Below are 26,004 nucleotides of genomic sequence, written 5' to 3' on the forward strand. Positions count from 1 at the left end.
CTTTTTAGTTTTTTTTTAGAAAGAGAGAGAGAAACAGAAAAGGAGAGAGTTGAGAAGCATCAACTCATAGTTGCAGCACTTTTTTTTTAAGTGTTCATTAATTGCTTCTCATAACTGCCTTGACTGGGGTACTTCAGCTGAGCCAGTGATGCCTTGCTGGAGCCAGTGACCTTGGACTTCAAGCCAGCGACTTTTGGGCTCAAACCAATGACTATGGGTCATATCTACGATCCCACGCTCAAGCCGGTGAGCCCATGCTCAAGCTGGATGAGCAGGCACTCAAACCTGCGACCTCCAGGTTTTGAAACTGGGACTTCATTGTATCAGGTGGACACTCTATCCACTGCCCCACCACCACTCAGGCAGGGTTAAAATTCTTATAGTAATCTGTAATAAGCTCTCACAAATCAGTAAGAAAAAAAAGAACATTACAGTAAGAAATGGCAAAGGATATATGAAAAGATAACACAGGAAGAAACACAAAGGCTAATTAGCATTAATCAGTGCTCAATTTCCAAATTTAAAAATGCAAATTAAATCATGCATTATTTTAAACCTAGTAGATTGGCAAAGACATTTTTCAGAAAGATTTTTAAAATAGGTTCAATAATTCTCCCTTTTGGGAACAAATTTATTCAAAGGAAATGAGACTTAGATTCAAAAATACATGTGCAAGTATGTTCATTACATAATTGTTTATAAGTTAAAAAAGTTGAAGTACTGCATCTAGCAATTGAGAATTGGTGAAATAAATCAAGGTATATATATTTTCATTTAGCAATTCTGCTAGAACATGCCCCTTGGAAAAGTCAGTAAAATCAATCATTAATCTTAAAGACACAAAGATGTTTATTTCAGCAGTTTGTATAAGGGGAAAATAGTACATGGAGGAGAAAAGAGGAAAAAAGCTGCACATTAATAATCACATTTATGCATCTGCGTAAGATAGTGTGTATATACACAAATGAAAGAAAAATAGATTAAATAGTTTATAGAACAATATACAGCTGTAAAAAATGAGTTTTATATTTTATATGAAACTATGACCATATATTAAAAGTAAAATACTTCCATAATTGAACATGTAATACGTCCCTATTTATGTAAAAAATTTTTTTAAAGATATTCTGGACACCAAGTACCTTGACCATGGATACTCATCTAATAGTTGATTTGATGTTATCTGACCTAAGATTTGGTTACGTACACACTTACTTACATGGATAATAACTTTTATTTTGTCCTTGAAAAGCTCCTAATTCTAGTTTTTTTCTATCCAATGCTCGAAAGATTCAATACCCGCCTGGAGTTACAAGAGGCAAAGGCGACAGAACCAATCAGTAAGTCTTAACAGAGCTACTTTGCTCTGCTTTGTATTTTCAAACAACCCTTTAATTACAAACGATTCCGGGCCAGCAGGTTTGCGAATGGTTGGCACTTAGTCTGGTTCAAAGGCTATGGAAGCCCTTTCAGCCGGAGGCCGGATCCCTGCAGGAACCTCATTAGGCCATTTACAAACCTTGGCTCCCACGCGCTTCTCCGAAGAGGGAACATGGAGAATCCTGCTAGGACCTACAACCAATAGCTACACGTCTACTCTCAGCCCTGGCCCAATGGGCAGAAGGCTATCTTTTGATCCGCTACGGTTCTTTTCCAGCCAATAGGAAACGTTCTTCAAATGTTCCTCTCTGGAATGCTCAGGCTCCAGCGAAGCTGGCTTCACTTCCCTGCGGTTGCCGGGAGCTCTGCGGCTGTTGCCATAGCGACCATTTTATATTGACTAGTTTAAAGCTTCCAACCAGGTGTCTGGGCGACCGCGGGGGCAACTCTTCCCCAGTTCGCTCTCGGCTCCCTACGGCCGACAGGCTGGCCTTAGCTGGCTCCCCCGGTCTGGCCTAAGGTTCCGCGGCGCTCCGTGTGGGCGGGATGGCTGCGGAAGAAGAGGATGAGATCGAATGGGTGGTGGAGAGCATCGCGGGGTTTCTGCGAGGCCCGGACTGGTCCATCCCCATCTTGGACTTTGTGGAGCAGAAATGTGAAGGTAAAAACAGACCAGGAGCTGACAGTGCTTTCTCATCTCTCTCGCACCAGCAGTCGGCAGGGAGGTGGTCCTCCAAAACCACCTCCCCGGTCACCACTCTGGTCCGCAAGGTTTAGAGTTGGGTTTGTAGGGGGTTTGCTGTCACTATGCCAGTGTTTTCCTTGACGGCTCTGAAACCGGGGATCGAGACTCCATGTTTTCAGTGGCCCAGCGCACATCCGAAAAACATTAGACTTTAATCCAGTGTTTGGTCTTGCCCCCTATCCTGCACGTTTCAGCTCTGGGCAGGTGCAAGGTTTGGGTGGGCTTCTTCAACAGCTTCCGCAGTGGCTTGAGAGGGGAGGCGCCAGTTTCTTACTAGTTCCCTCTGATCCCAACAGTTGACCGCAAAGAGGGGAATGTAAATACTGCAGGCCCAAAACCGGTGATTCCGGTTGCCTGTCTCCCCTTTATTGAGCTCTGACTCTCGGCTATACCAAAAAAGGGAGGTGGTGGGTTATCTTCTACCAAATGAGGTACATAAACGTGAGGGCAGGTCACCCTTGGAGTTCAACAGTTAGTCCTTGGAAACAAATTGGAGCTCAGTAGGAACCAGGAACCCTGTCATACGTATGGATGCCCAACTGTTAATCGTTGTTTAGCTGGGCAAGACTTTGAGGGTAGTAATATCCTTTAGTCATTTGAACTCGGTCTTATGTTGGAGGGATAAGGCTTGTTTTGTAAGGTTCAGTAAGATAGAGATAGGGTGAGTGAGTACAAGCTACAGGGAAACTAATTTCTATGAAGGAAGTGCTTCATACCACAATGCATTCCAGATAAGTTAACCTTTCTCAGAAGGTAAAAAGCTCTTAGATACTAGTAGTGTTTTAATGGATCTGACAGCAACTTAGTGGAAATGTTATAGAGGGGAAATTCAACTATCAAATGGTTGGTTATTCTGGATGACCTTTTAAGAATTCTTTCAACTTTAAGATTCCATGAATGTGGTAGAGAGGAAGGTTAGTTCGACCGCTGTATCTTTTCATTATATTCTTATTGCCATAATCAAAATTCAAATAGTATTTATTATATGTTGTTTTTACAGGTAATTTTTAAAGAAATTATAAATAACCTGTATTTGTGCTCTTTTTTAAAAATTAAAAAAATTAAAAATTAAAACGAGACTGATGAAGCATGTGGAATTCTGACCTCCTTTAGGAGAAAAAAGAAATTTTGTCACCTTTTGATTCCATTTATCCCACTGAGACTAAATGCTGAAATAGAAAAAAATTCAAGCATTGTTCTTTCTTTTTTATCCCCAAACGTCTGAAGTGGCTACATCTCAGTAATAATGCACCCAATTTGTGATTTTTACAGGGAAGCAGTAATCTTCAGTTTGATAAACATGTAATGTAATAATTGGGTTTCGAAATGAACTGAAAACAGCTACTGTATTGCATATATGCCCATTGTTATGTAGAGTAAATGCCAGATAAATAAAAGTAGCATTCCAGTGACCCTTGCAATAACAGTCTTGGTACTTCATTGACTTGGGATTGTCAGTGTGCTGGTCTTCACTTCAGATATTTTAGACAGTTTTGTACAGCCTTATGATATCAGCATTTATTTCAACAATTTATTGAGTGTCCTAGGGCCAGAAGCTGGGGCTAGAATAATGAATAAAACAAAATTCTTGTGCTTGAGAAGTTAATAATTTAGTGGGGAAGACAGGCAGGTAAATTGAATTTAAATATAAAATGCCAGCATCTATGGCCATACCAACCTGAATGCGCCAGATCTTGTCTAAATATAAAATGGCAGGTGTTATAATAAAGGTAAAGGTTCAGAGGAAGGTATCTAACCAGCCTAGGAGCTGGGACTGGGTAGGAGGTCATGAAGAATGTGCCACTTATACAATGTCTTGAAGAATGACTGGGACAAGGGTGTGGGGGCAGGTAAAGGCAAAAAGATCTAGAACTGGCTTGAGTAAAGGCATGGGGGTTTGAAGCACCGTGTTTGTTATATTTGGTAGTATTCTATATAGTTATATTGCTAAAGAATGCAAAGGTTGGGTGTTGAAGTAGTGGGAGATGAGACTTGGGATCCAATCGTAGAGTCTGACCTTTTAAGGATTTTATACTTATTCTCTAGGCAAAGAGCAGTCATTGAAAATTTTTAAATGAAAAAATTGCAGAAGTTAGTTTTGCATTTTTGCAAGATTGGGAGGGAGGTTTAAAAAGCTTATTATTTACAATTTTTGAATTTGTCCTGTTTCTCTAATTAGATTGTTAGCTTCTTGAGGGAATATATGTATCTTTCTAATCTACATTGTTTCACACATATGATCATTCAGTAAACATTTGTTTTGGTTCTATATATTTTAAATTCATTATTGATTTATATGTAACAAATATGGCCTAGTTACTTACTTCCAGTAAAATTTTCATCAGCAAAGGTTCAGTGCTATAAAATAACCTGGAGCCTATTATTGTAATAGGAATTGATGTTTAAAAACTATTAACAATAATATTCCATTAAAAATTTATTAAAAAAATTGTTGCCTTATATTATTGATTGAAAAGTAGCAAATTAGTGTTTGTCTTACATATGAAGTAGATTTTAAGTAGGAAAAATAACTTTTTTTGCAATTAACACTATATAGAGGGGTGAGCAACAGTAGGTTCATGTGGAAAATAATACAATAATAAATAATAATACAAGAATAAACTGGCCTGACGAGGCAGTGGCACAGTGGATAGAGCGTCAGACTGGGATGCGGAGGACTCAGGTTCCAGACCCCGAGGTTGCGAGCTTGAGTACAGGCTCATCTGCTTTGAGAAAAACTCACCAGCTTGAGCCCAAGGTCGCTGGCTTGAGCAACAGGTCACTCGGTCTGCTGTAGCCCCCGGTCAAGGTACATATGAGAAATCAATCAATGAACAACTAAGGAACCGCAATGAAGAATTGATGTTTCTCATCTTTCTCCCTTCCTGTCTGTCTGTCCCTATCTGTCCCTCTCTCTGACTCTCTCTGTCTCTGCCACAAAAAAAGAATAAACTCTATGCTTCATGTACTCACAAATGTAAACATACTTTTGCCCACCCCTGTATAGTATATATGTGAAAGAATATACTTGTAAGTATATATAGAAGTGCCTATTTGTAAGATACAGAGAATAGACTTTTATATTAGCACTAATGAAATGATTTATTTTTTTCATGCAATATTTTTCTCTTAAATTTAGTTTTTGATGATGAAGAAGAAAGCAAATTGACCTATACAGAAATTCATCAGGAATATAAAGAATTAGTGAGTATTTTTTTCACTAACTTTTAAAGGTAATTAAAATAATATTAATTTTAGCTCTTTTAAATTACAAAATGTATTTGTCCATTAAAATTACTTAATTAAAAAAAATCAGCCTGACAGGTGGTGACACAGTGGATAGAGCATTGGCTGGGATGCTGAGGACCCAGGTTTGAAACTCCGAGGTCTCTGGCTTGAGTTCAGGCTCATCCAGCTTGAGTGCGGGGTTGCTGGCTTTAGCATAGGATCATAGACATGACCCCATGGTTGCAGGCTTGAGTCTAAAGGTTGCTGGCTTGAAGCCCAAGGTCACTGACTTGAGCAAGAGGTCATTGGCTTGGCTGGATCCCCCCTGGTCAAGGCACATATGAGAAAGCAATCAATTAACAACTATGAATTGATGCTTCTCATCTCTCTCCCTTCCTGTCTGTCTGTCCCTTCATCTCTCTCTCTCTCCAAAAAAAATTTTCAGTCTACCCTAAAAGTACTACCAGTTGTATCACGCTCCAAGGGTTCTCTCAGCATCTCATACTTAAAACTTCTTATCTCTCCTTTAGAATCTATGGAATGTATTTAGAACAACTATGTTAAGGAATCTTGCATCTAATCTTTAAATTTTATTTATTTTTTCTGCTGCTGCATTAAGGGAAGTGTTAATTATTAATTTGGCCAGGATTGTCTTGTGATTTTTAAAAAGTGACTCTGGGTAGCAGAAGAGTGTATAAGAATCCTGACTTTAATTATTTCTAGTAAAATTAAATAAAATTTCATTTGATTCTCTACAAAATTTTATAACTTTTTGTTGTTTTTTCTTTCTTTCTTTTTTCCTTCTTTTCCAAGTGAGAGGAGGGGAGGTAGAGAGACAACTCCCACATGCGCCCCAACTGGGATCCACCCGGCAGCTCTTGCCTGGGGCAGATACTCTGCCATATTGGGTCATGCTTGCAATAGAGCTATTTTTAGTGCCAGAGGCTGAGGCTCCAGGTAGCTATCCTCAATGCCCAGGGCCATACGTTTGAATTAATTGAGCCATGGCTGCAGGAGGGGAAGAAAGAGAGAGAGAGAAGAGGGAAAGAGAGGGGTGGAGAAGCAGATGGTTGCTTCTCCTGTATGCCCTGACTGGGAATCGAACCCAGGATGTCCACATGCTGAGTTGATGCCACGGCCTGTTGTTTGTTTTTTCAATGAAAGACATTGTCACTACCATATAGTATAATTTTATGCAGATTAATAATTGCAAACAAGCATTTGATTATACTTTTCTAAACTCATAGTTAACATGAAAATTGTCATTTTGAATTTTTCTATGTAAATTATGAAAGTTAAACTTTCTCTTTTTAGGTTGAAAAGCTTTTGGAAAGCTACCTTAAAGAAATTGGAATTAATGAAGATCAATTTCAAGAAGCATGCACTTCTCCTCTTGCAAAGACTCGTACATCACAGGTTTTTGCTTCCTTGTTATTCCACAACATATAATTTTGTTAAAAATGCTCATGGTTTCACTTAAATTTGCTATGTTTGATTGTCAAAGTATAATATTCTTGACATTGTACTAATTCATCACATATGAGTTCTGTTGAGAAATGATCATTTGAGGCATTAATGAACTGATGCGACTGAAAAGAGAACTTTCTGAACTCAGAACTGTAATAGATCACAGGGTTTATCCAAACTACTGTTTTATTATATAGATCTCTGACAGTTTTGCAGTTGCTCCTTTATTAATCTTAGCTTCCTTTTCTTGAAGCTACTTTTATTGTCATATTAGTTCTGCAGGCCTGGGCTGAAGTAGGTATCATCATGTATATTTATGACTAATATTTACTGAGGGCTCATTGTTAGTTGTTTGTTTTAGGCACTTGACCTGTATTATCTCATTTAATTTTTCTGACACTCCTTAAGAAATTGGTTCTATTTTACTTCCATTCAGAAATGAGAAAACTAATGCACAAATACATGAAGCAATTAGTGCAAATTCTACAGCTAAGTAGTAGAACCAGGATACCAGCCCGGCAACCCACCTGAGAGCCCCTTGCTCAGAGGCTGAAGATAGGGATATATATTACTACTATCAAATAGCCTTCTTCTCAGAGAGTTGCTTTAGCTTTCCAGCATTTGCCAAATAAACTATAATTCCTTAGTAAGATGATAATGAGGATTATCTATGATGTGACCAGAAATTGTATTTTTAGACTCTTCTCTTGCTATAGTTCTCCAGTGCATTATGTTCGGCCGTCTTTCCAGGCCACTTACTCTGAAAGGCATCCATGTGCTGGCTTTGCTTGTGCTATTCCTTTACTCCAGAACGTTCAGCCACCTCCTCCCTTCCTCTCCACCACACTATCCTTTCCTTACCTAGGAAAATCCTTATCATCAGGGCCCGGCTTAAATGTTACTTCTGACTAGTCCTCATTCTGCCTCACTGGGCACTTATATTTTTGGTACTCTAGCTTGATTTATACTGTATTTCCCCATATATAAGGCGCACCTTTTCCCAAAAAATTTGGGATCTGAAAACTGGGTGCGTCTTATACAGTGTTTGTAGGTTTTTTTTACTTCCGCTTCCCGCTTTTTCGTGCTTGTTTTTGCACTCATTGTTGTAGATGAATAAAATTTGAGTCCAATAGCTTTATGTAATACATTTTTTTTTTCAAATTTTGGGCCCCAAAATTAAAGTGCGTCTTATACATGGGTGTGTTTTATAATGGGGAAATACGGCAGTTTCTTACAAGTCTGTTTGCCTTACTAGACTGGAAGTTTTTCAAGCTGTTTTTAGTATCTTTGCATTCTCAGCACCTAGCACACAGATGAGAAGTTAGTCCCTAGTAGGTAGTTCTTAATAAATTATTGTTAACTTAAATTATCTTTTTATTGTGACTTAGAAGAACTTTCTTTTTCTACTGTTTAATCAAACATTTTCTGATACAGTTCTCTTTTGCACAACTTTTGGTCATTGAATGATCACCTCTAATCCTAGAGTTGGAAAATCTTTAATATAATATGAGATTTAAATAAATATTAAATGTTATTGGTATAGTTCACCACACTAATGTGAACAAACATGATTTGTTAGTTAATAGTTCTATAAAAGAAAAGTTGTGTTACAGTTCACTAATAGTTTTTGTTCTATATGTACCATAGTTTTATTTTAAGGAATAAGAATAGACATTACTTTCTTCTCCTTTTTAGTGAAATAGAAAGAATTTGATTGAAATTTTTAAGTAATATTTAAAAAATTTTTAAGATATTGGTATCTGTTTTATTTCACTTGTTTTTCAGGAATATTTTCTGCTTTGGTTAATATTTGTCAACCTCTTAATTAAACCATTGTGAATGTGTCTGAATTATTTTTTGAATAAAGATGTTCACAGTAATATTAGCCATATCTATTTTTTGTTTTTGTTATTAGGATAACTTTAAATTATTTGTGAATGAAGATGTCTAGAATTATAAAATATTGTTTTCAGGTCTAGAGTAACACATTTTTCTCTTTTAATATATTATATAATACCTGTTGATTTATTTGGAGTTGGTTGGTAGAAGGAGGCAAGCCTTTTGACACAGGCAGACCTGGATTTGAGTCATAGCTCCTTCATTTACTAGCTATAAGGCCACAGACAAAAGTTATTTTACAGTTTTTCTTTTTATCCATTCTGATTCTAAATTTCCATGTCCATAAAATGATAGTGTCTATTATAAAAGGTTTTTGTGAAATGTAAGAGATAATCTTCATAAAGCATTTAGCACAATACTTGACATATATAAGATGATCTATAAATGGTAGCACCTCTTAATTATCAGTAGCTATTTTGGTGGTTGATTAGCATTGTGCTAATCAGGCCAGGGTCATAGGTTCAATCCCCATGTGGACTAGTTAGCTTTAGTTTTTTTTGGAGCAAACTCTTAGCACCAGATAGTGAATAGCAACATGATTGAATAAGTCCAGGCCATTACCATTACTAGAAAAAACAGCTCAGTGCATGTTATATATTGCTTTGCAACAATCATATAATTTTTTTTTAATCAAGTGAGAGGCAGGGAGGTGGAAAAACAGACTCCTGCATGTGCCCAGACCGCGATCCACCCAGCAACCTCTATTTGGGGCTGCTGCTCTGCCCATCTGGGGCCGCTGCTCTGTTGCTTGGCAGCTGAGTTATTTTAGTGCCTGAGGGGAGGCCATGGAGCCATCCTCAGCGCCAGGGGCCATCTTGCTCATTTGAGCCATAGCTGCAGGAAGGGAAAAGAGAGAGAGAGAGAGAGGGGTGAAGAAGCAGATGGTTGCTTCTCCTGTGTGTCCTGACTGGGAATCGAACCCAGGACTTCCACACACCAGGCCGATGCTCTACCACTGACATATAAATCTTTATACATAAGATCAGAATGCTAATTCCATTATGCCAGTATCGGGTGCCTAAGAACAAGTTCAAGAAACCAATTGCTGCCCTGGCCTGGTAACTCAGTTGGTTAGAGTGTTGTCCCAATATATCAAGGTTGTGGGTTTGATCCCTGGTCAGGGCACATACAAGAATCAACCAGTGGATCCATAAATAAGTATAACAGCAAATCAGTGTCTCTCTTTCTCTCTTTTTATCTCTCCTCTCCCTCTCTCGGAAATCAATTAATGAAAATAAATAAGTAAATAAATAAATAACCAATTGCTTGCCCTAGATAATTTAGAAGGTAATTTTTATTTTGTTTTGGTTTTCTTCGTTTATTTTGACTTTTAAACCAGTTGCCAACTCCCATTGTATAGTATTGCTAAAACTAACTTTGAAAGATTCTTTTCACTTGGTTTGGTCATCATTAGACCTAAACTACTGGTCCTGGATACTGCTTGTGTATTAAAGTCAGCAGGAGTAGTAAGGAGTACAACGGGACCTCTTTATGGGTTATGCTACTACATAACTTTGCTCTGGGGCTTCCTACACTTCTTATTAGTAATATTAAGTACTTTAAACTCATCACTAACAAACAGCTGAAGGGCATTGCTATGGCGATGTGTCCACTAGGTCTTTTTCGCAAGTCAGAGTTAGAATTGATACTTAAAGTTATAATGCAGGGCGTCTCCATGTGTGTTCTAAGAATACAATAAGAAGAGATTGTTAAATGCATATTCCTAAGCCCTGCCCTAGAATTTAATTTTCTGGAGGATGGGTGCCCAGTATCTCCCCAGATAATTCTTGTAACATTAAAGTTTGAGAACCACTGATACACTGGGGAAGAAAAATAGGCTCTAGATATCAAAAGCCAACTACCAGCTCAAGCATAAACAAGCATAAAGAGGACCCTGATGAAATGAAGAACTCTAGTTTTTTTTTTAAAGCCTTTTTTTTTCTTCCATTTTTCCAAAGCTGAAAACGGGGAGGCAGACTCCCGCATGCACCTGACAGGGATTCACCCGGCATGCCCACCAGGGGGCAATGCTCCGCCCCTCTGGGGCGTCGCTCTGTTGCATCCAGAGCCATTCCAGCACCTGAGGCAGAGGCCACAGAGCCATCCTCAGTGCCTGGGCCATCTTTGCTCCAATGGAGCCTCCCTGCGGGAGGGGAAGAGAGAGACAGAGAGGAAGGAGAGGGGGAGGGGTGGAGAAGCAGATGGGCGCTTCTTCTGTGTGCCCTGGCTGGGAATCGAACCCGGGACTCCTGCATGCCAGGTGGACGCTCTACCGCTGAGCCAACCGGCCAGGGCCTAAAGACTTTTTAAGAGCATGTTTTTCACCTGACCTGTGGTGGTGCAGTGAATGAAGAGTCAACCTGGAATGCTAGGGTTCCTGGTTCAAGGCTCTGGGCTTGCCTGGTCAAGGCACATACAGGAAAGCAACTATGAATTGATGCTTCCTGCTCCTCCTCCACCTTTCTCTCTCTTTCTAAAATGAATAAATTAAAAAAAGAGCATGCTTTTCTGTTCCATATGTGTGGTTTCTTTAAAAGTACTAGTGACCTAGGATATCTTTCTAAACAGTTCAGAAAATTGTACACTATAATAAATACTAAGATGAAATGAAACACTTCATTATTTTTATTATTATTATACTAATTTGCAGATGAAGAAACTGAAGCTCAGAGGACTAAATGATATGTCCAGAGTCACACAGATTGTTTATGTTTAAGCTGGAAGTTGGCTTTTGATATCTAGCGCCTATTTTTCTTCCCCAGTGTATCAGTGGTTCTCAAACTTTAATGTTACAAGAATTATCTGGGGAGATACCGGGCACCCATCCTCCAGAAAATTAAATTCATTATGTCTAGGGCAGGGCTTAGGAATATGCATTTAACAATTTCTTCTTATTGTATTCTTAGAACACACATGGAGACGCCCTGCATTATAACTTTAAGTATCAATTCTAACTCTGACTTGCAAAAAAGAAGACCTAGTGGACACATCGCCATAGCAATGCCCTTCAGCTGTTTGTTAGTGATGAGTTTAAAGTACTTGATATTGCCTGACCTGTGGTGGCACAGTGGATAAAGCGTCGACCTGGAAATGCTGAGGTTGCCGGTTCAAAACCCTGGGCTTGCCTGGTCAAGGCATATATGGGAGTTGATGCTTCCAGCTCCTCCCCCTTCTCTCTCTCTGTCTCTCTCTCCTCTCTTTCTTTCCCTCTCTCTCTCTCTCTCTCTCTCCCTCTCTCTCTCCTCTCTAAAAAAAAAAAAGTGAATAAAAAAAAATTAAAGTACTTGATATTACTAATAAGAAGTGTAGGAAGCCCCAGAGCAAAGTTATGTAGTGGCATAACTCATAAAGAGGTCCTGTCAGACATCACTAATCTATCACAGAGGCTGACTACAGTTATTTTTATAGTGAGCTCTGGGCTCCAACTTTCAGTGAAGCAGAGATGAAGCTATTTGCCTTCTCTGTCCTGGCTTTCGAATAGTTTGTTTGAATTTAAGGGAAAAGAAACTTTTTCCTACAGTTGGCTCCTAATAAAGGTCACAGAGTGCTGCATTTGCACTTGACACGGCAGGTGTCTGGGCTGTGAGCCGGTTGCTGCTGGACGGGCTCCTTCCTCTTCTTTGCTTAGAGTTGTTTGATGGCGCTCTCATTGAGCTGTCTGCCATTATTGCTGTTGACTATCGGGTGCACAATAATAGCACATTCTTCGTTGCTTCATGATTTGTGTGATTAACTTTTCCATTAATATCATACAAAGCTTGAAGATCTGTGTGTTTTCCTTCAGGTTTTCATACATTTCAAATTTTATTCTCCTTATTCTTTAGCTTGAGGACTGACTTGCTCTTTGAGATAGCAATAGTTCTCTGTATTTAAGGAAATGTTAATTTGGGTATTCTAGGGTAGACACCTTTATTTTTTTCTAATTTAGTACACTTCAGTTTTATCCAGAAAATGGTTTTACATCATGATTTCTAACTCTATCTCTTTCATGAAACTTTCTACATATAGGACAACTACAACTGCATTCTTACATTACTGATACCTCATTATAATTACTTTCTAGACTTCATTTTTGGACATTTACTTTTATTTAATTATTTTATGATTTAAGGGATAATTTTGTAGTTACTGATTTATCATTATGCAGTAAATTTCAAGTGGCAAAATATAAGCTAAATAGATCTCTTTAGGCTAAAAGACAAATTCAGATACTGTTTTTAATATGTAAAAACACAATGTACATACTTTAAAAAAATATTTTCTCACTAGAAAATGCTCAAGTCATCCAAGCCTGTAGTGAGTCATAATGTTTGTATTGGTGGAAGGCCTTGCATTGGTGTTGGTGAAAATGCATTATCTATGACATGTGATAGAATGAGGTATGCATGTAATTTTAAAAACCTGACTTTGTTTAACTTACAGATTTCTTTCCATAGGCCATTTTGCAACCTGTGTTGGCCGCAGAAGATTTTACTATCTTTAAAGAAATGATGGTCCAGAAAAACATTGAAATGCAGCTGCAAGCCATTCGAATAATTCAAGAGAGAAATGGTAAAATGTTGAATATAGAAGTCTAAGGGCTAAATGCGTTTTAATTTTTTTTTTTGCAATTTTGACTTTTCTGATTCTCACATAGTCTTAAATGTAGCTGCCTTGTATAAATTTATTTCAAGTTTGAATGTCTGTGGCTGACTTAAGAGATACATGAGTGTAAACTTCCTGATCAGTGCATGTTTGACACCTTGAAAGCAGACCAGAATTTCATTTAGATTTCACAGAGCTTGATTTTTCTACCCAGTCATTGTGTGTATGAAATTTATTATTATTATTATTTTTTAAGATTTTATTTATTCATTATAGAGAGGGGGAAAGAGAGAGAGAGAGAGAGAGAGAGAGAGAGAGAGAAGGGGGAGGAGCAGGAAGCATCAGCTCCCGTATGTGCCTTGACCAGGCAAGCCCAGGGTTTCAAATCGGCAACCTCAGCGTTTCCAGGTTGATGCTTTATCCACTGCGCCACCACAGGTCAGGCTGAAATTTATTATTTCTGAGTGGTCACAGTTGTAGTTACTATTGAGAGAACGTGACTACTCCTCTGGCTTATTGTTAGGACTTTTGTTGCAGGCAGTGGGTGGTTAAGATTGCACTGCCATCAGGTGGAAAAGAGCTGTGCCCTCCTGTTTCTCTGTAGTTCTTCCGACTGTTTTTCCTTCTTGTGTACTTGAACTACATTTGACATCTCGAATCAAAGCATCCAAGTTTCTAACCATACTTGTTATTGTACTGTCTCCTTCTCAACCCAGATTCTTATCCATGTTTCAGATTGCTGACTCTAACCTAACCTTAAAAGCCTATGTCAGAGGTCCCCAAACTTTTTACACAGGGGGCCAGTTCACTGTCCCTCAGACCGTTGGAGGGCCGGACTATAAAAAAAACTATGAACAAATCCCTATGTACACTGCACATATCTTATTTTAAAGTAAAAAAACGGGAACAAATACAATATTTAAAATAAAGAACAAGTAAATTTAAATCAACAAACTGACCAGAATTTCAATGGGAACTATGGGCCTGCTTTTGGCTAATGAGATGGTCAATGTCCGGTTCCATATTTGTCACTGCTAGCTGTAACAAGTGATATGACGCGCTTCCGGAGCCGTGATGTGAGCGTCCTGCATCACCGGAAGTAGTACTGTGCGTGAGCAACGCCGCGCTTTGCATCTACATCCTGTGCTCCTCTCACTAACCACCAATGAAAGAGGTGCTCCTTCCGGAAGTGTGGTAGCTGGATAAATAGCCTCAGGGGGCTGCATGTGGCCTGCAGGCTGTGGTTTGGGGACCCCTAGCCTATGTGTTCCTTTGCTCAATATATTGCCACTGATATTCTTTACCATGCTAATGTACTCTTTGTTTGGCAGCAGGACCTTTTCTTTGATTGTTTCTTGGAGATATGAGAACTGTGGTTTAGTTGTACTGTTTGCTTTTAAGGACCTGGAACATGCAACAGTAAGGCTTCTATTGTTGCAGGACCCTTGTGGGTTCTCTTCTCATTTGTCTGATGTGAGTAGAGACTCAGTACCTAGAACAAACCACCACCATAACTATCCCCTAAAATCCCAAGATGCTTTTCATACAATTAAGAGAATTGTTGCCTGTGGCTAGGAGATAATACCACTGTAATCCTGAATGATGCATGACACTGTGCTGTTGCTCTGCTGTAAATAAATTTGGAAAACCATTTGTCTTTCTACCATAGTTTGCTTCATAGAATCTTTTTCTTGGAATTTTCCTGAAACTATACTTTATTCTGATTTATGGGATTAGAGAATTTGAATAATTATTTTATGTTAGTTAAAATTGTTTTTAGAAGGGATCATTTTTGATAAAAGAAACAGTGAACTTGATATTGGCACTCTGTAGTTTTCAGCTTGGAATTTAACTGGAAACTAACTTAGATTTTAATAAAAAGGGAAGGTGCATATAACTTTGTATCAGCTGGATGCCTCAGGCAGCCATTTGTAGAAAACCTACATGAGGTGGCCTAAGCAATAAGAAATGATCATTTCATGGAACATTCCAGAGGAAGGGAGGGGAGGAAGGCAAATACAGGGTTAGTTAATTTAGTGGCTCAGTGACCTTGATATTTTACATCTTTATTCTCCCCCATTCTCAGGATCTTCTCTCATGATTTTACTCTGGTTGCACTGAATACGAGTCAACAATATTTCATAAAGAAAGGGATGTTTCTTCCTGTACATCTCTCTCTCTCTCTTTTTTTTTTTTTTTTTTTTTTAGCAAGACCACACTTTAATGGAAGGCCCCCAGGAGTTTTACCCGCAGGTCCTAGCCATCAGAATTGGGGTCACATGCCTTTATTAAACCCTCCAGCAGGGGAAATGAGACCATTATGATGGTCTCATTCTTGTCATTGGCTTAAACCAATAACAATCACTCTGTGGGTTGGAGTAGTGCAGCTCCACCTAGAAGTGCTTGGCTGAGTGATATCTGCACATACCTGGCTTACATTAGCTGAGGGGCAAGGGGCGGATGGGGAATGATGTGGAGCAAAGCTACTTCAGACCACAGAGTGGACAGTTTGCTCACATTCAAATGTAAACCAATATCTAGTTTCTGCCACAGAATTTTTAATATAGGTAATTAAGAATGGTGCTCCACTTAGACCCAGAGCTGAGGACCTTAGAGTGATGTTGATTGTACTCAAAAGTGTAGACTATTTGAAAATTGTCTTTGTGGTGAGAAAAATTCAAAAGCTCTCTGGATTATTTGTTGTACATTATCAAAAAATGGGGGAAATACAAATCAGAGCATTATTTTGATGATTTTGAAGAACTGCATACTGTTACATTATTCTTTCCTTAGTTCTTTTAATTCTCCTTACAAAGTTTATTAGGAGAATACTAATTGTGTCTCTTTTCACTTAGCAAAAACGCATTTAAGATTAATGGGTTGTATAGATGTCAGTTTCCTTGTTGTGATACTGTTTTGCAAGATGTTACTATTAGGAGAAACTGGGTAAAGAGCACATAGAATTGCCCTGTATTATTTATTGCAACTGCATGTGAAACTACAGTTATGAAATGCATGTGAAATGCATTTAAATATCCAGGGGATTAGAATAATAAAGGTACTTTAATTTAGAGCAGATCCAAAATCGCCTAGTCATGGGATGAAGACATAGAAGGTAAACATTTGAGACATGCTGCTAATGTCATGAGAATATAATTATAGATATGAACAGATCACTTATTACCAGTCTACCTGCTTATCAGGAAGACATAGGCAATAAAGTAAATTAAACCAATACGTAATATTACTTGGCATGAATTATTATTTGCCTTGGGCTGAAGCTGGTACAGCCCTGGTTTGTAGTTACTGGCCCAATGCCTGCACAGACTCTTTGAAGGCAGATTGTTTTACTCACCTTTGTATTCCCTGAGTGCTTAGCACCAGGCTTTTTTGCATGTAGTAAGCAAGGCCCCTTTCAGTAGCATTTGTTGTAGATTGAATGAAGAGTGTTAGCATACTTCAATTAACAGTATTTTATATTTTATTTTGTACACTCTTTTCCCATTTAAGGGATACTTTGAAAGCCTACTTTCATTAGAAGGAGCTTACTGAGTTCAGAGGCACATTCTTCGATAGCTTTAAGTTAATTTTTACTACCATATATAATTGTTATTTTAATAGGCAATACGAATAAGAGACATTGCTCCGTAAAATTGCGGGTGTTTTTTGGAGGAGTGGAGGGCTGATTCCCTAAGACAGGAAAAATCAAGATGATAGTTAAAAAGATAATAACATAGAACATTTTTAAAGTAATTAATAAATTAATTTGTACTTTGATGAGCTAGGGGAGTGAGAAATAAATGTTTTCAGTTGAGTTGATATTCTTCTATGTGGTCTTTGGTTTTGACAGGTGTATTGCCTGACTGCTTAACAGACGGTTCTGATGGGGTCAGTGACCTTGAACAGGAAGAGATGAAAATCCTGAGGGAAGTTCTTAGGTATCCTTCTTTAATTTTTTGAATGAATCATTAGAGTTTTGTTACATGACCTATATGTATGCTTTGTACCCTCAAAATACTATAAACTAGAAAATATCCAAATTCTCTATTGAAGACCATGAAAATGATTTATCATTTTGTTTATAACCATGTATATGTTATTTTCCTTAATGGACAGAAAAAATTATTTTCAGATGACTCATACTAGATCAACCCACATGGGAGTGTTTTTTCTCCTCTCCCCTGGTAGGACTAGGAAACTAAATCTGAACAAGGTGAAGTAGATCCTCCATGCCTGGAAAGGGGCATAGTGGCCCTAGCTGACCAGGAAACTCCATGGCTCCAGGTCTCAGAATTAAAGGTGGCTCAAGTCACGTGTCTCACAGTAGGAGGCTGGACATCTAGACTCCACAGACCAAATAGCTGATGGGGTGGGAGGACAGTGGGAGGTGCCTATTCCAGATGACTGACTTCCTGTCTCTTCCCTGCCCCAGTTACATGATTCTCAGCCAAATCCTGACATGGAGTGTGCAGCCCACTATAGGGGCTTTTCTTTTTTCCCTGTGCCTGTTGTCCTGACCTCTAAGGGAGTTTTGGAAGGAAAGGTCAATTGCAGCATCTAATTTTTAAATCTCCTGTGAGAATAGGGCAAAAGGATTCCTGCAGCCACAGAATAGGGGCCCTTCTCTCCAGCTGTACCACAAATTTAGTGTCCTGCTGTCCCCCTACCTGCTCACCTTGTCCCCAACTCGAAATCAGAAGGGAGGATAGGTTGGTTGGTGGTAAGGAGCTCTAGGACTCGCTGCTTAACTTCAGAGGATTTGAGTGTTTTGGGGAAGGAGGCAGATGTGCAGTGAACCCAGTGGGGTTTTTTTGTGTTTTTTTTTTGAACCCAGTGTTTTGCTGTCACATCCTGCATTCTGTGGCAGGGGCAAATGGGAGCCTGAGACAGCACAGAATGCTTTTAGTTCACAGTTTTGAAGAGGTGAGGATATTTGGTATTAGATTTAGAAGACTGGCTAAGTTTGGACTTCTACCAGTTGCTTCTGTTAGTTGATTTGGTGGTCTGAAAACTGATCAACATTGTACTTTTAGATTTTATTTTCTAAGGGCTTTTGAGGGGTGTGTACTACTGTATAAGTAGTAGGGTTTAGTTGTGAACATGTATGAGAGCTGACCTGGCTATTTTCCTAAATCAGATGGCCTCAGTAAGGCAGTTTATAAAAGCCGATACGGCTTCTGCATCGTGGCGTTTGGAAAGACTTGGGAGAGCTCAGGTGCCACTGGGAAAATATGAATGTGGGAGAAATGGATCTTCTCAGGAAGGCTGCAACTAAAGGGGGAGGTCAAAGTCTATATATTAATGGGATTTGCCATTCAAATTTGGGTTTAGGGTTTCAAAGCTGTTGATCTTTGTTTAGCGAGGGGTCATTCATATTTCCAGAAGAAATGAGTATACCTGTATTTTATATTACTAACTTTATTATGCTGTATATGCCTACTTATGTCTTTCTTAGTTGATTGCAAGCTGCTTTAAGAATAGCCTGATTATTTTCATCTTTGTTTCCAAAATTCCTGGCATGTATAGTAAACATATTCAAACACGTTGCTTGTTGAATATTTTTTCTTTGTCCAAAAAAGAAAATTTACTTTTCTACCTTATTCTGTACATTTCAGAAAATCAAAAGAGGAATATGACCAGGAGGAAGAAAGGAGGAGAAAAAAGCAGGTGTGTACAGAACATATTAATAAACAGAAGTATTTCACTATTGTTATACCTAGTTTTTGTTGTTAAAATTTAAGCTTAGGCCTGACCTGTGGTGGCGCAATGGATAAAGCATCAACCTGGAAACACTGAGGTTGCCAGTTTAAAACCCTGGCTTGCCTGGTCAAGGCACATATGGGAGTTGATGCTTCCTGCTCCTCCCCCTTCTCTCTCTCTCTTTCTTTCTCTCTCTCTCCTCCCCTCTCTAAAATGAATAAATAATTAAAAAAAATTAAAAAAAAATTAAGCTTATATGGAACTATAGGATTCCTCAGAGGAGTCATATTATCTTGGCAAGTCTAAGCATTTACATTTAACTTTATAACTATTTTTACTTTGTAATTCATTCAGCAATCTATCTTTAAATTTCCAACAAAGACTGAGATTATTACCTCCAAAACACTGTAATACCATGTATATTTGGGGGGTTTCTTTTAAGAATTTCCCTTAATTTTATGAGTAAAAGAAGATTAAGAAAAATATTTTACTTTCCCACTCTCCTTGATTCCCTTCCTGTTCTGAAGCAGCAGCTGCAGTTACTACTGAGGGTGGCCTGCAGGCTTTAACATTATCAGCTTAAAGCAGAATGATTCAGTCTCACATCTCTTGGCATACTGTTCTCCATTGAGAACTATTTCCATAAAGTACCTGATATTTCTTATGAGATAAATTCAACATGTGTCTAGCTAAGGTGAGGGAAGCTAATATTTATTCTTTCCATTCTTCTAAGATGCCTGTCTTTCCATGTTTTCTCAAACCTCCCTGGAAGGAAAGGGAATTTAATATAAACTCTCTCAATCATTTGAAAGATGTTTACCTTTTTCCCTTCAATCACTGTGATATATGCTTGTATCATTTATTCATTGTCTTGGAAAAACCCATTTTTCTCCAAGGCTCTCAATGAAGAGCAAATGAAAGACAGATGTTTTAGGACTAAAAGGTGATGTATGTATCTTGGAAATAAATCTCCTTTTAGTAAATGAAGGTGAAATTCATAGATATTAATAAATACTTTTTAAAATATAAGGATATAGAACAGAACCTGTTCAAAACTGCTATCAGACGACAGTAGTATTAACTCTGATGTATAAGCAAACTCTATTAAGATTTTTTGTTGTTTTTTTTTTTTTGAGAGTGAGAAGGGAAAGAGAGAGAGAGAGAGAGAGAGAGAGAAAGGGAGAGAGATGAGAAGCATCAGTTCGTAGTTGCATCACTTTAGTTGTTCATTAATTGCGTTCTCGTATGTGCCTTCACTGGAGGGCTCAAGCCAACCCAGTGACCCCTTGCTCAAGCCAGCAACCTTTGGGTCAAGTCAGTGACCTTGGGATTATGTTGATGATTCTGTGCTCAAGCCAGTGATGCTGCGTTTGAGCTGGCGACCTCAGGGTTTCAAACCTGGGACCTTAGCATCCCAAGTCGATGCTCTATCCACTGTGCCACCACTGGTCAGGGTAGGTTCTTGAATAATATGTTTTTAGGAGCATATGGTTTTTTAAAGACTTTTTGTTATAGAAAATTTTAAACATAAAATTAGAGCTGATAATAATTATGAATCTTTATGTATTCATCATCTAGTATATAGAGGCTTACAATGTAAATATCCATGAATTAGTAAACTATCAATATATGTGATTGGATTTTTCTGTGTTTTTTAAGGAAAAATAAGTTATTAGTTTACTTTGTCCTTTCTAAGCTTTAAATAATATCTTTGGCTTAAATATGCTGTCCCATTTTAGAAATGGAAGTAAACCAATTTCTGGCATATCATAGTAGTGGTATACGGATTATCTTAAGAGGAAAAGCACCATATAAATTCAGTAGTTTTATTTATCTTAGAGTATTTCTTGGTGTCTTGCTCAAGATCACATGAATAATAAAAGTTAAGCCTGAGTTTGAACCTACTTCTTGCTAAGTTCAGAGTGCTAATCATACTGTTTTGTCAATCTTAGCGCTACATGATTTGAAATGAGAATATTTACCTACCTCAAAAAGTGGAAGATATAAATTAGTGGAAGCATCTTAAAAACTTTGGAAACATAGAACAGCAATGTTTTTAAACTGATGTCTTTGGATCTCTTAAGTAGTGAATTAGTCAAAATTAATCTAAATGCCTTTTTTAAATTATATTATGGATTCCTGAAGTTATCAGAGGCTAAACCAGAAGAGCCCTCAATGCATGCTAATGAATCTGCAAAAATGAGTACTTTCCAAGGGGATGGTGAACCTTTTGCACAGCTACCCTCAGGTAAGCTTGAAGTGTTACTAAGCTTCCTCTAATAATATGACTACATTAACATTATAAAGAGTGCGTTACTTTCTCTTACTTACTTAACCTTCAAAAACCTGGGGACAGAGTATTAAATGGCCATCAGCATTTAAAATTCTTTTTGAATTTAGTGAAAGAGGTTGCGGATAATTACCCAGCTGACAAAACAGTGTAGTCCCCAAATTTCTAAGTGAAGTCTGGGACCCAGGGCAGTGAGGGAACCACCAGCCTTTGGTCCTGTGACATCCAAGATGTACTCATATCACATTTGGTAGGCTCACCCTTGACCACATTATGGGATAAGTAAGAAGCTGTACTTGAAAATATAGTATTTTCCTAATAAATTAAAGCACATCTAGAATATAAGAGGTAGCTAATATATTCAGATGTTTAGTCAGAAACTATTGTTGAAAGCAAAATCAATGAGAATCCTTGTGGGAAATGTTAGCAGATGAAATTGTTAAATATGTGGTAAATCATTTTCAGTACATTCTGATTTCCTTTATACGAACACCAGTAATTCTGAAATAGAAATTGAATGATGACTATGAATTGAGTTCATTTTATCATGGATTTCTATGGTTTTAAAGAAATATTCTTTTCTCAAAAACAAGCAAAGAAAAAATCTCTGTGAGATACATATTATGATTTTTTTTTAAACAAGAAATTCAAGAATATTGAGTGACTTGTTTTAAATCACTAAACTCTTAAATGGTGAAACTATGACTACTTACCTTGATCTTCTGACTCCAGATTTTGTATTCTTCTATACTTTGGTTCAGAAGAACTTTTATAATTGAGATAAGATGGGTTTGATATTTACCCATTGATTTTAAGGACCTGTAGTCTTACTTGATCAAATACAAATGGGGCATCTGAAACAGGAGCAGGTTTATGAAGTTTCTTTGCTTGTTTCTTCCTAGCAAATGTAACTATTTTCTTTTTTTCATATTCTGCAGGGTCTGAGTAGAATAACCTCATCTGCATTATATCTATGAAAGTACCTGCTTTAAATTTGTCTAAGCTGTTTTTTAAATTGCTGACTCAAATTTAACTTTCTGTTTTATACAGACCTACGTACATGTAGTGTTTAAATTTTGTGTCTGACATAATTTGAAGAAATTTTCTCTGCCTGGTTCCTTATCTGATTATTAATTAAAGGTATAGACAACTTAATCTCAATCCATATTTAACTCAATTATGCACATTACTGGCACAGAATGTACAGTAGATAATTTCAAAAGTAATTTTAATTTTCAAAAATATTGTTTATTTTTAAAATAAGTATTTATGACATTTCAGGAAATCACTTTAAAAAGTAATGGAAGCCCATTATGAAGACCTAACTTAGGAGGATTCATATCTTTCTCTGGTTCCTACTAGACATGAAGAGTATCTGTTCTCAGATTGGTACAAAGAGTTGCCAGAGATGAGATGATCTTTCTTTAAACTTGCTGGCTTTCTGAGTCTCCATTTCTAGAAATCAGAGAGGCTAACTATTTTGGCCTCAAGTACTTTTCTCTCTAGGTCTGAGTTAGAATATATAAAATGTTCATAGCCAACTAACTCAAGGCAAAAACTATCCAGAGCATGTATGTACATGAAGTGAATATAAATGCTTATATGCCTGGGATCCCCCACATCAGAAAAGAATTGAACTGTTCCTTTTCCAGCTCTGTGGTTGCACATAGGGGCTAAAGCTTCCCTCTGCTTGAGGTCACCATCAGTAAGAATGGCATGTTTAACTCTGCATATTATGACCAACTCGTTTAAATTTACCTTTATTTCTGTTTAAGTTCTGTAGCTGTCTAGGTTGGTAGAAGGGTTAGCTCCAGGCTCATCCCTTCCATGCAGACTTCCCTTTACTGTCCAAAAGTCTAAAGAGCTTTTCTTTGTCCAGCCTCCCTGGCACTGCAGCCAGTCCACTCAGCCCAGGCTGGAGCACTGGTCCTTTGGCAAGCTTCTTGCTCATGTCGAAGTCTGTTTCTAGTTTAATTATGCTGGCAAGATTTTTATTTTATTTTATTTTTAGAGAGAGAGAAAGGAAAAGAGAGAGAGGAAGAGAGAAATATTGATTTGTTGTTCCACTTATTTATGCATTCATTGGTTGATTCTTGTATGTGCCCTGACCGGGAATTGAACCCACAACCTTGGTGTATCAGGATGATGCTCTAATATACTGAGTTGCTTGGCCAGGACTATGCTGGCAAGATTTTTAATCACTTGGAGACATGTATATCTTGTTCTCTCATTATGCTTTTAGTTTTTGGCATCGTTTTTATGTGAATCTTTGCTTGTCTCACTCGGCTGTCTTTTATAGTCCATGAACTTACACTGAAAATATGTTATCTCAAAAAAAAAATCACCTGATCTTATAATAGAAAATGGCCCAGAAAAGCAATTCATGTGTTAATCTTGTCTCTTGGCACAGTCACCAAATAACTAGGAAGTACTGAGTGTTCATGCTATATTTGCTTCCAAGTTCTACTTACTTTAAAATCTTTCCAGGCCCTGGCTGGTTGGCTCAGTGGTAGAGCGTCGGCCTGGCATGTGGGACTCCCGGGTTGATTCCCGGCCAGGGCACACAGGAGAAGCGCCCATCTGCTTCTCCACCCCTCCCCCTCTCTTTCCTCTCTGTCTCTCTCTTCCCCTCCCGCAGCCAAGGCTCCATTGGAGCAGCGATTGCCCGGGCGCTGAGGATGGCTCTGTGGCCTCTGCCTCAGGTGCTGGAATGGCTCTGTTTGCGACAGAGCGACGCCCCGGATGGGCAGAGCATCGCCCTCTGGTGGGCGTGCCGGGTGGATCCCGGTCGGGCGCATGCGGGAGTCTGTCGGACTGCCTCCCCGTTTCCAACTTCAGAGAAATACAAAAAAGAAAAAAAAACTTTTCATTTTCTTAATGCATCAGTGGGTTTATGGTTCTCTTAAAAAATTGGTATTACTGGCACTTACCCTTCTGCTACAAAAAATTATAGCTTTACTTTAATGTTTCTGAAAATATAGGTTCACTTATAGTTTTTACCTGCAAGCAAAACTTTGGAAACCAATTACATTATTAGTAAAGTGTTTTAGTACTGTTTATTTGGCTTATGTGGCAACCTTGTATTACATTATAGTAGAGTTCTAATCTTTAGATAAGAATTATATCTTTTAGTAGCTATAGTATCAAACAGCAGGAGTTTGGTATTTGTTGAAATGTCATTGTAAGAAAATGTTCCTTGGGGACAAAGACCATGTTATTGTTCCCATGCAGTGTCTGGCACAGCTTAGTATTTATTATAATATTCTGCTTGGTTTCTATCTAATTACTGCCAGCTGTTAAGGTGCATTTTGGTAATCAGTCAGTGCAACCATTGGCAAGAAATCTGGAAATGTTGCCTGAAACTTCCTCCCTCCCACAAAAAGGCCTGAAGATTCCTGGCTTTGAACATGCAAACATTGAAGGACCAATAGCAGTAAGTAAAGAAACATTACTTTTTAGAATTATGACCAGAATGACAAAGTACTATAGGAATAAGCAATGTAAACAATCATATGCTTAGCTTTTATTATGATCTTTATTTATTTTTTTAGTTTTCATTAGTTGATTTTTAAAATTTTTATTTATTGAACTGTTCCTGTATGTACCCTGACTGGCAGCCTCTGTGCTTTCGGTGGGGGTGGGGGAGGCACTGGTTGCATTTTATTCATGCCGTCATTGGTGATTCTTGTATGTACCCTGATTTGGAATCGAGGACTCAAACTTCTAATTGAATCAGTCAGTAGGTCAGTAGGTATCAATTATTATATGGACTTGAATTTAAAATAGTTCCTTTTATTTTTGACCCAGAATTTATCAACACTTGGAACAGAAGAGCTCTGGCAACGAGAACAGTATCTCAAGCAGAAGAGGGATAAGTTGATGTCCATGAGAAAGGATATGGGGACTAAGCAGATGCCCAATTCAGAACAGAAGGGAAAACCTGCTGGGGAGACAGAGGTATGGCTAATCTTAGTATGTCACAATTTGTAAATCTAGAGGTGTAATTCTCAAATTGGAATATGTGGAAGAGAGTCTTCATAATGAACATTGCCCGTAGATCCATTCATGTTAACCTTCCTGCTGGTGTAGGAGCCACTAAGTCTTTTCTAGGAAGTGAGAGGGTTTTGTGAGGTAGAAATGATAGCAGTTTCATTATATATTTTCTTATTTCTTTACTTGCCCCATTCAGAGTGCTTACGGGTCAGCAGTCTATTTTACCTGAGCCTTTTGAAATATTTTATCAAAGAACAGCATCAGAATCCTAGCCACCCCTGCCAACAGACTTCCCCAAGAAGAGATTTTCACAAAAAAGAGATTTAGTGATCTTTGATCATGTGTGATTTAAAAAAAAAATTATTTACTAAAAATGCTCTAATCTTTGTTCAAGGCAGTGTGTTGGGAATTTTAGACAAATGATCCCATCTTATACTGTAGCCAATTTTTTTTTTTTTTTTTTTTTTAAGGAAATGACAGAGAAACCAGAAATGACAGCAGAGGAGAAGCAAACATTACTAAAGAGGAGATTGCTTGCAGAGAAACTTAAAGAAGAAGTTATTAATAAGTAAATTTAAGACCAATTTAGCAAAACAGGAAATGAAGTTTTCTAAAAATAAAATATTTAATCCTTACACTGGACCTGTTAGTTTCAAATACTATACTTGTGCTTATAAATGCAGATATAAGCTCATTATTACTGTTTTATTAAACATTT

At 37.9% G+C, this 26,004-nt stretch overlaps 1 protein-coding gene across 1 annotated transcript; it reads left to right on the forward strand.

Moving 5' to 3' along the window:
* The first annotated feature begins 1,675 nt into the window (after positions 1-1,675).
* On the forward strand, positions 1,676-25,921 carry CFAP36 (cilia and flagella associated protein 36). The gene is made up of 10 exons (XM_066267164.1): positions 1,676-2,041; positions 5,265-5,329; positions 6,668-6,769; positions 13,156-13,270; positions 17,154-17,241; positions 18,919-18,970; positions 21,149-21,251; positions 24,587-24,726; positions 25,101-25,250; positions 25,757-25,921. Exons 1-10 carry the CDS (start codon positions 1,927-1,929, stop codon positions 25,856-25,858), a joined length of 1,032 nt encoding a protein of 343 aa, XP_066123261.1. The 5' UTR covers positions 1,676-1,926; the 3' UTR covers positions 25,859-25,921.
* Positions 25,922-26,004: the final 83 nt, after the last annotated feature.

The sequence above is a fragment of the Saccopteryx bilineata genome, chromosome 3, assembly GCF_036850765.1.
Source record: "Saccopteryx bilineata isolate mSacBil1 chromosome 3, mSacBil1_pri_phased_curated, whole genome shotgun sequence".
Lineage (NCBI taxonomy): Eukaryota > Metazoa > Chordata > Mammalia > Chiroptera > Emballonuridae > Saccopteryx > Saccopteryx bilineata.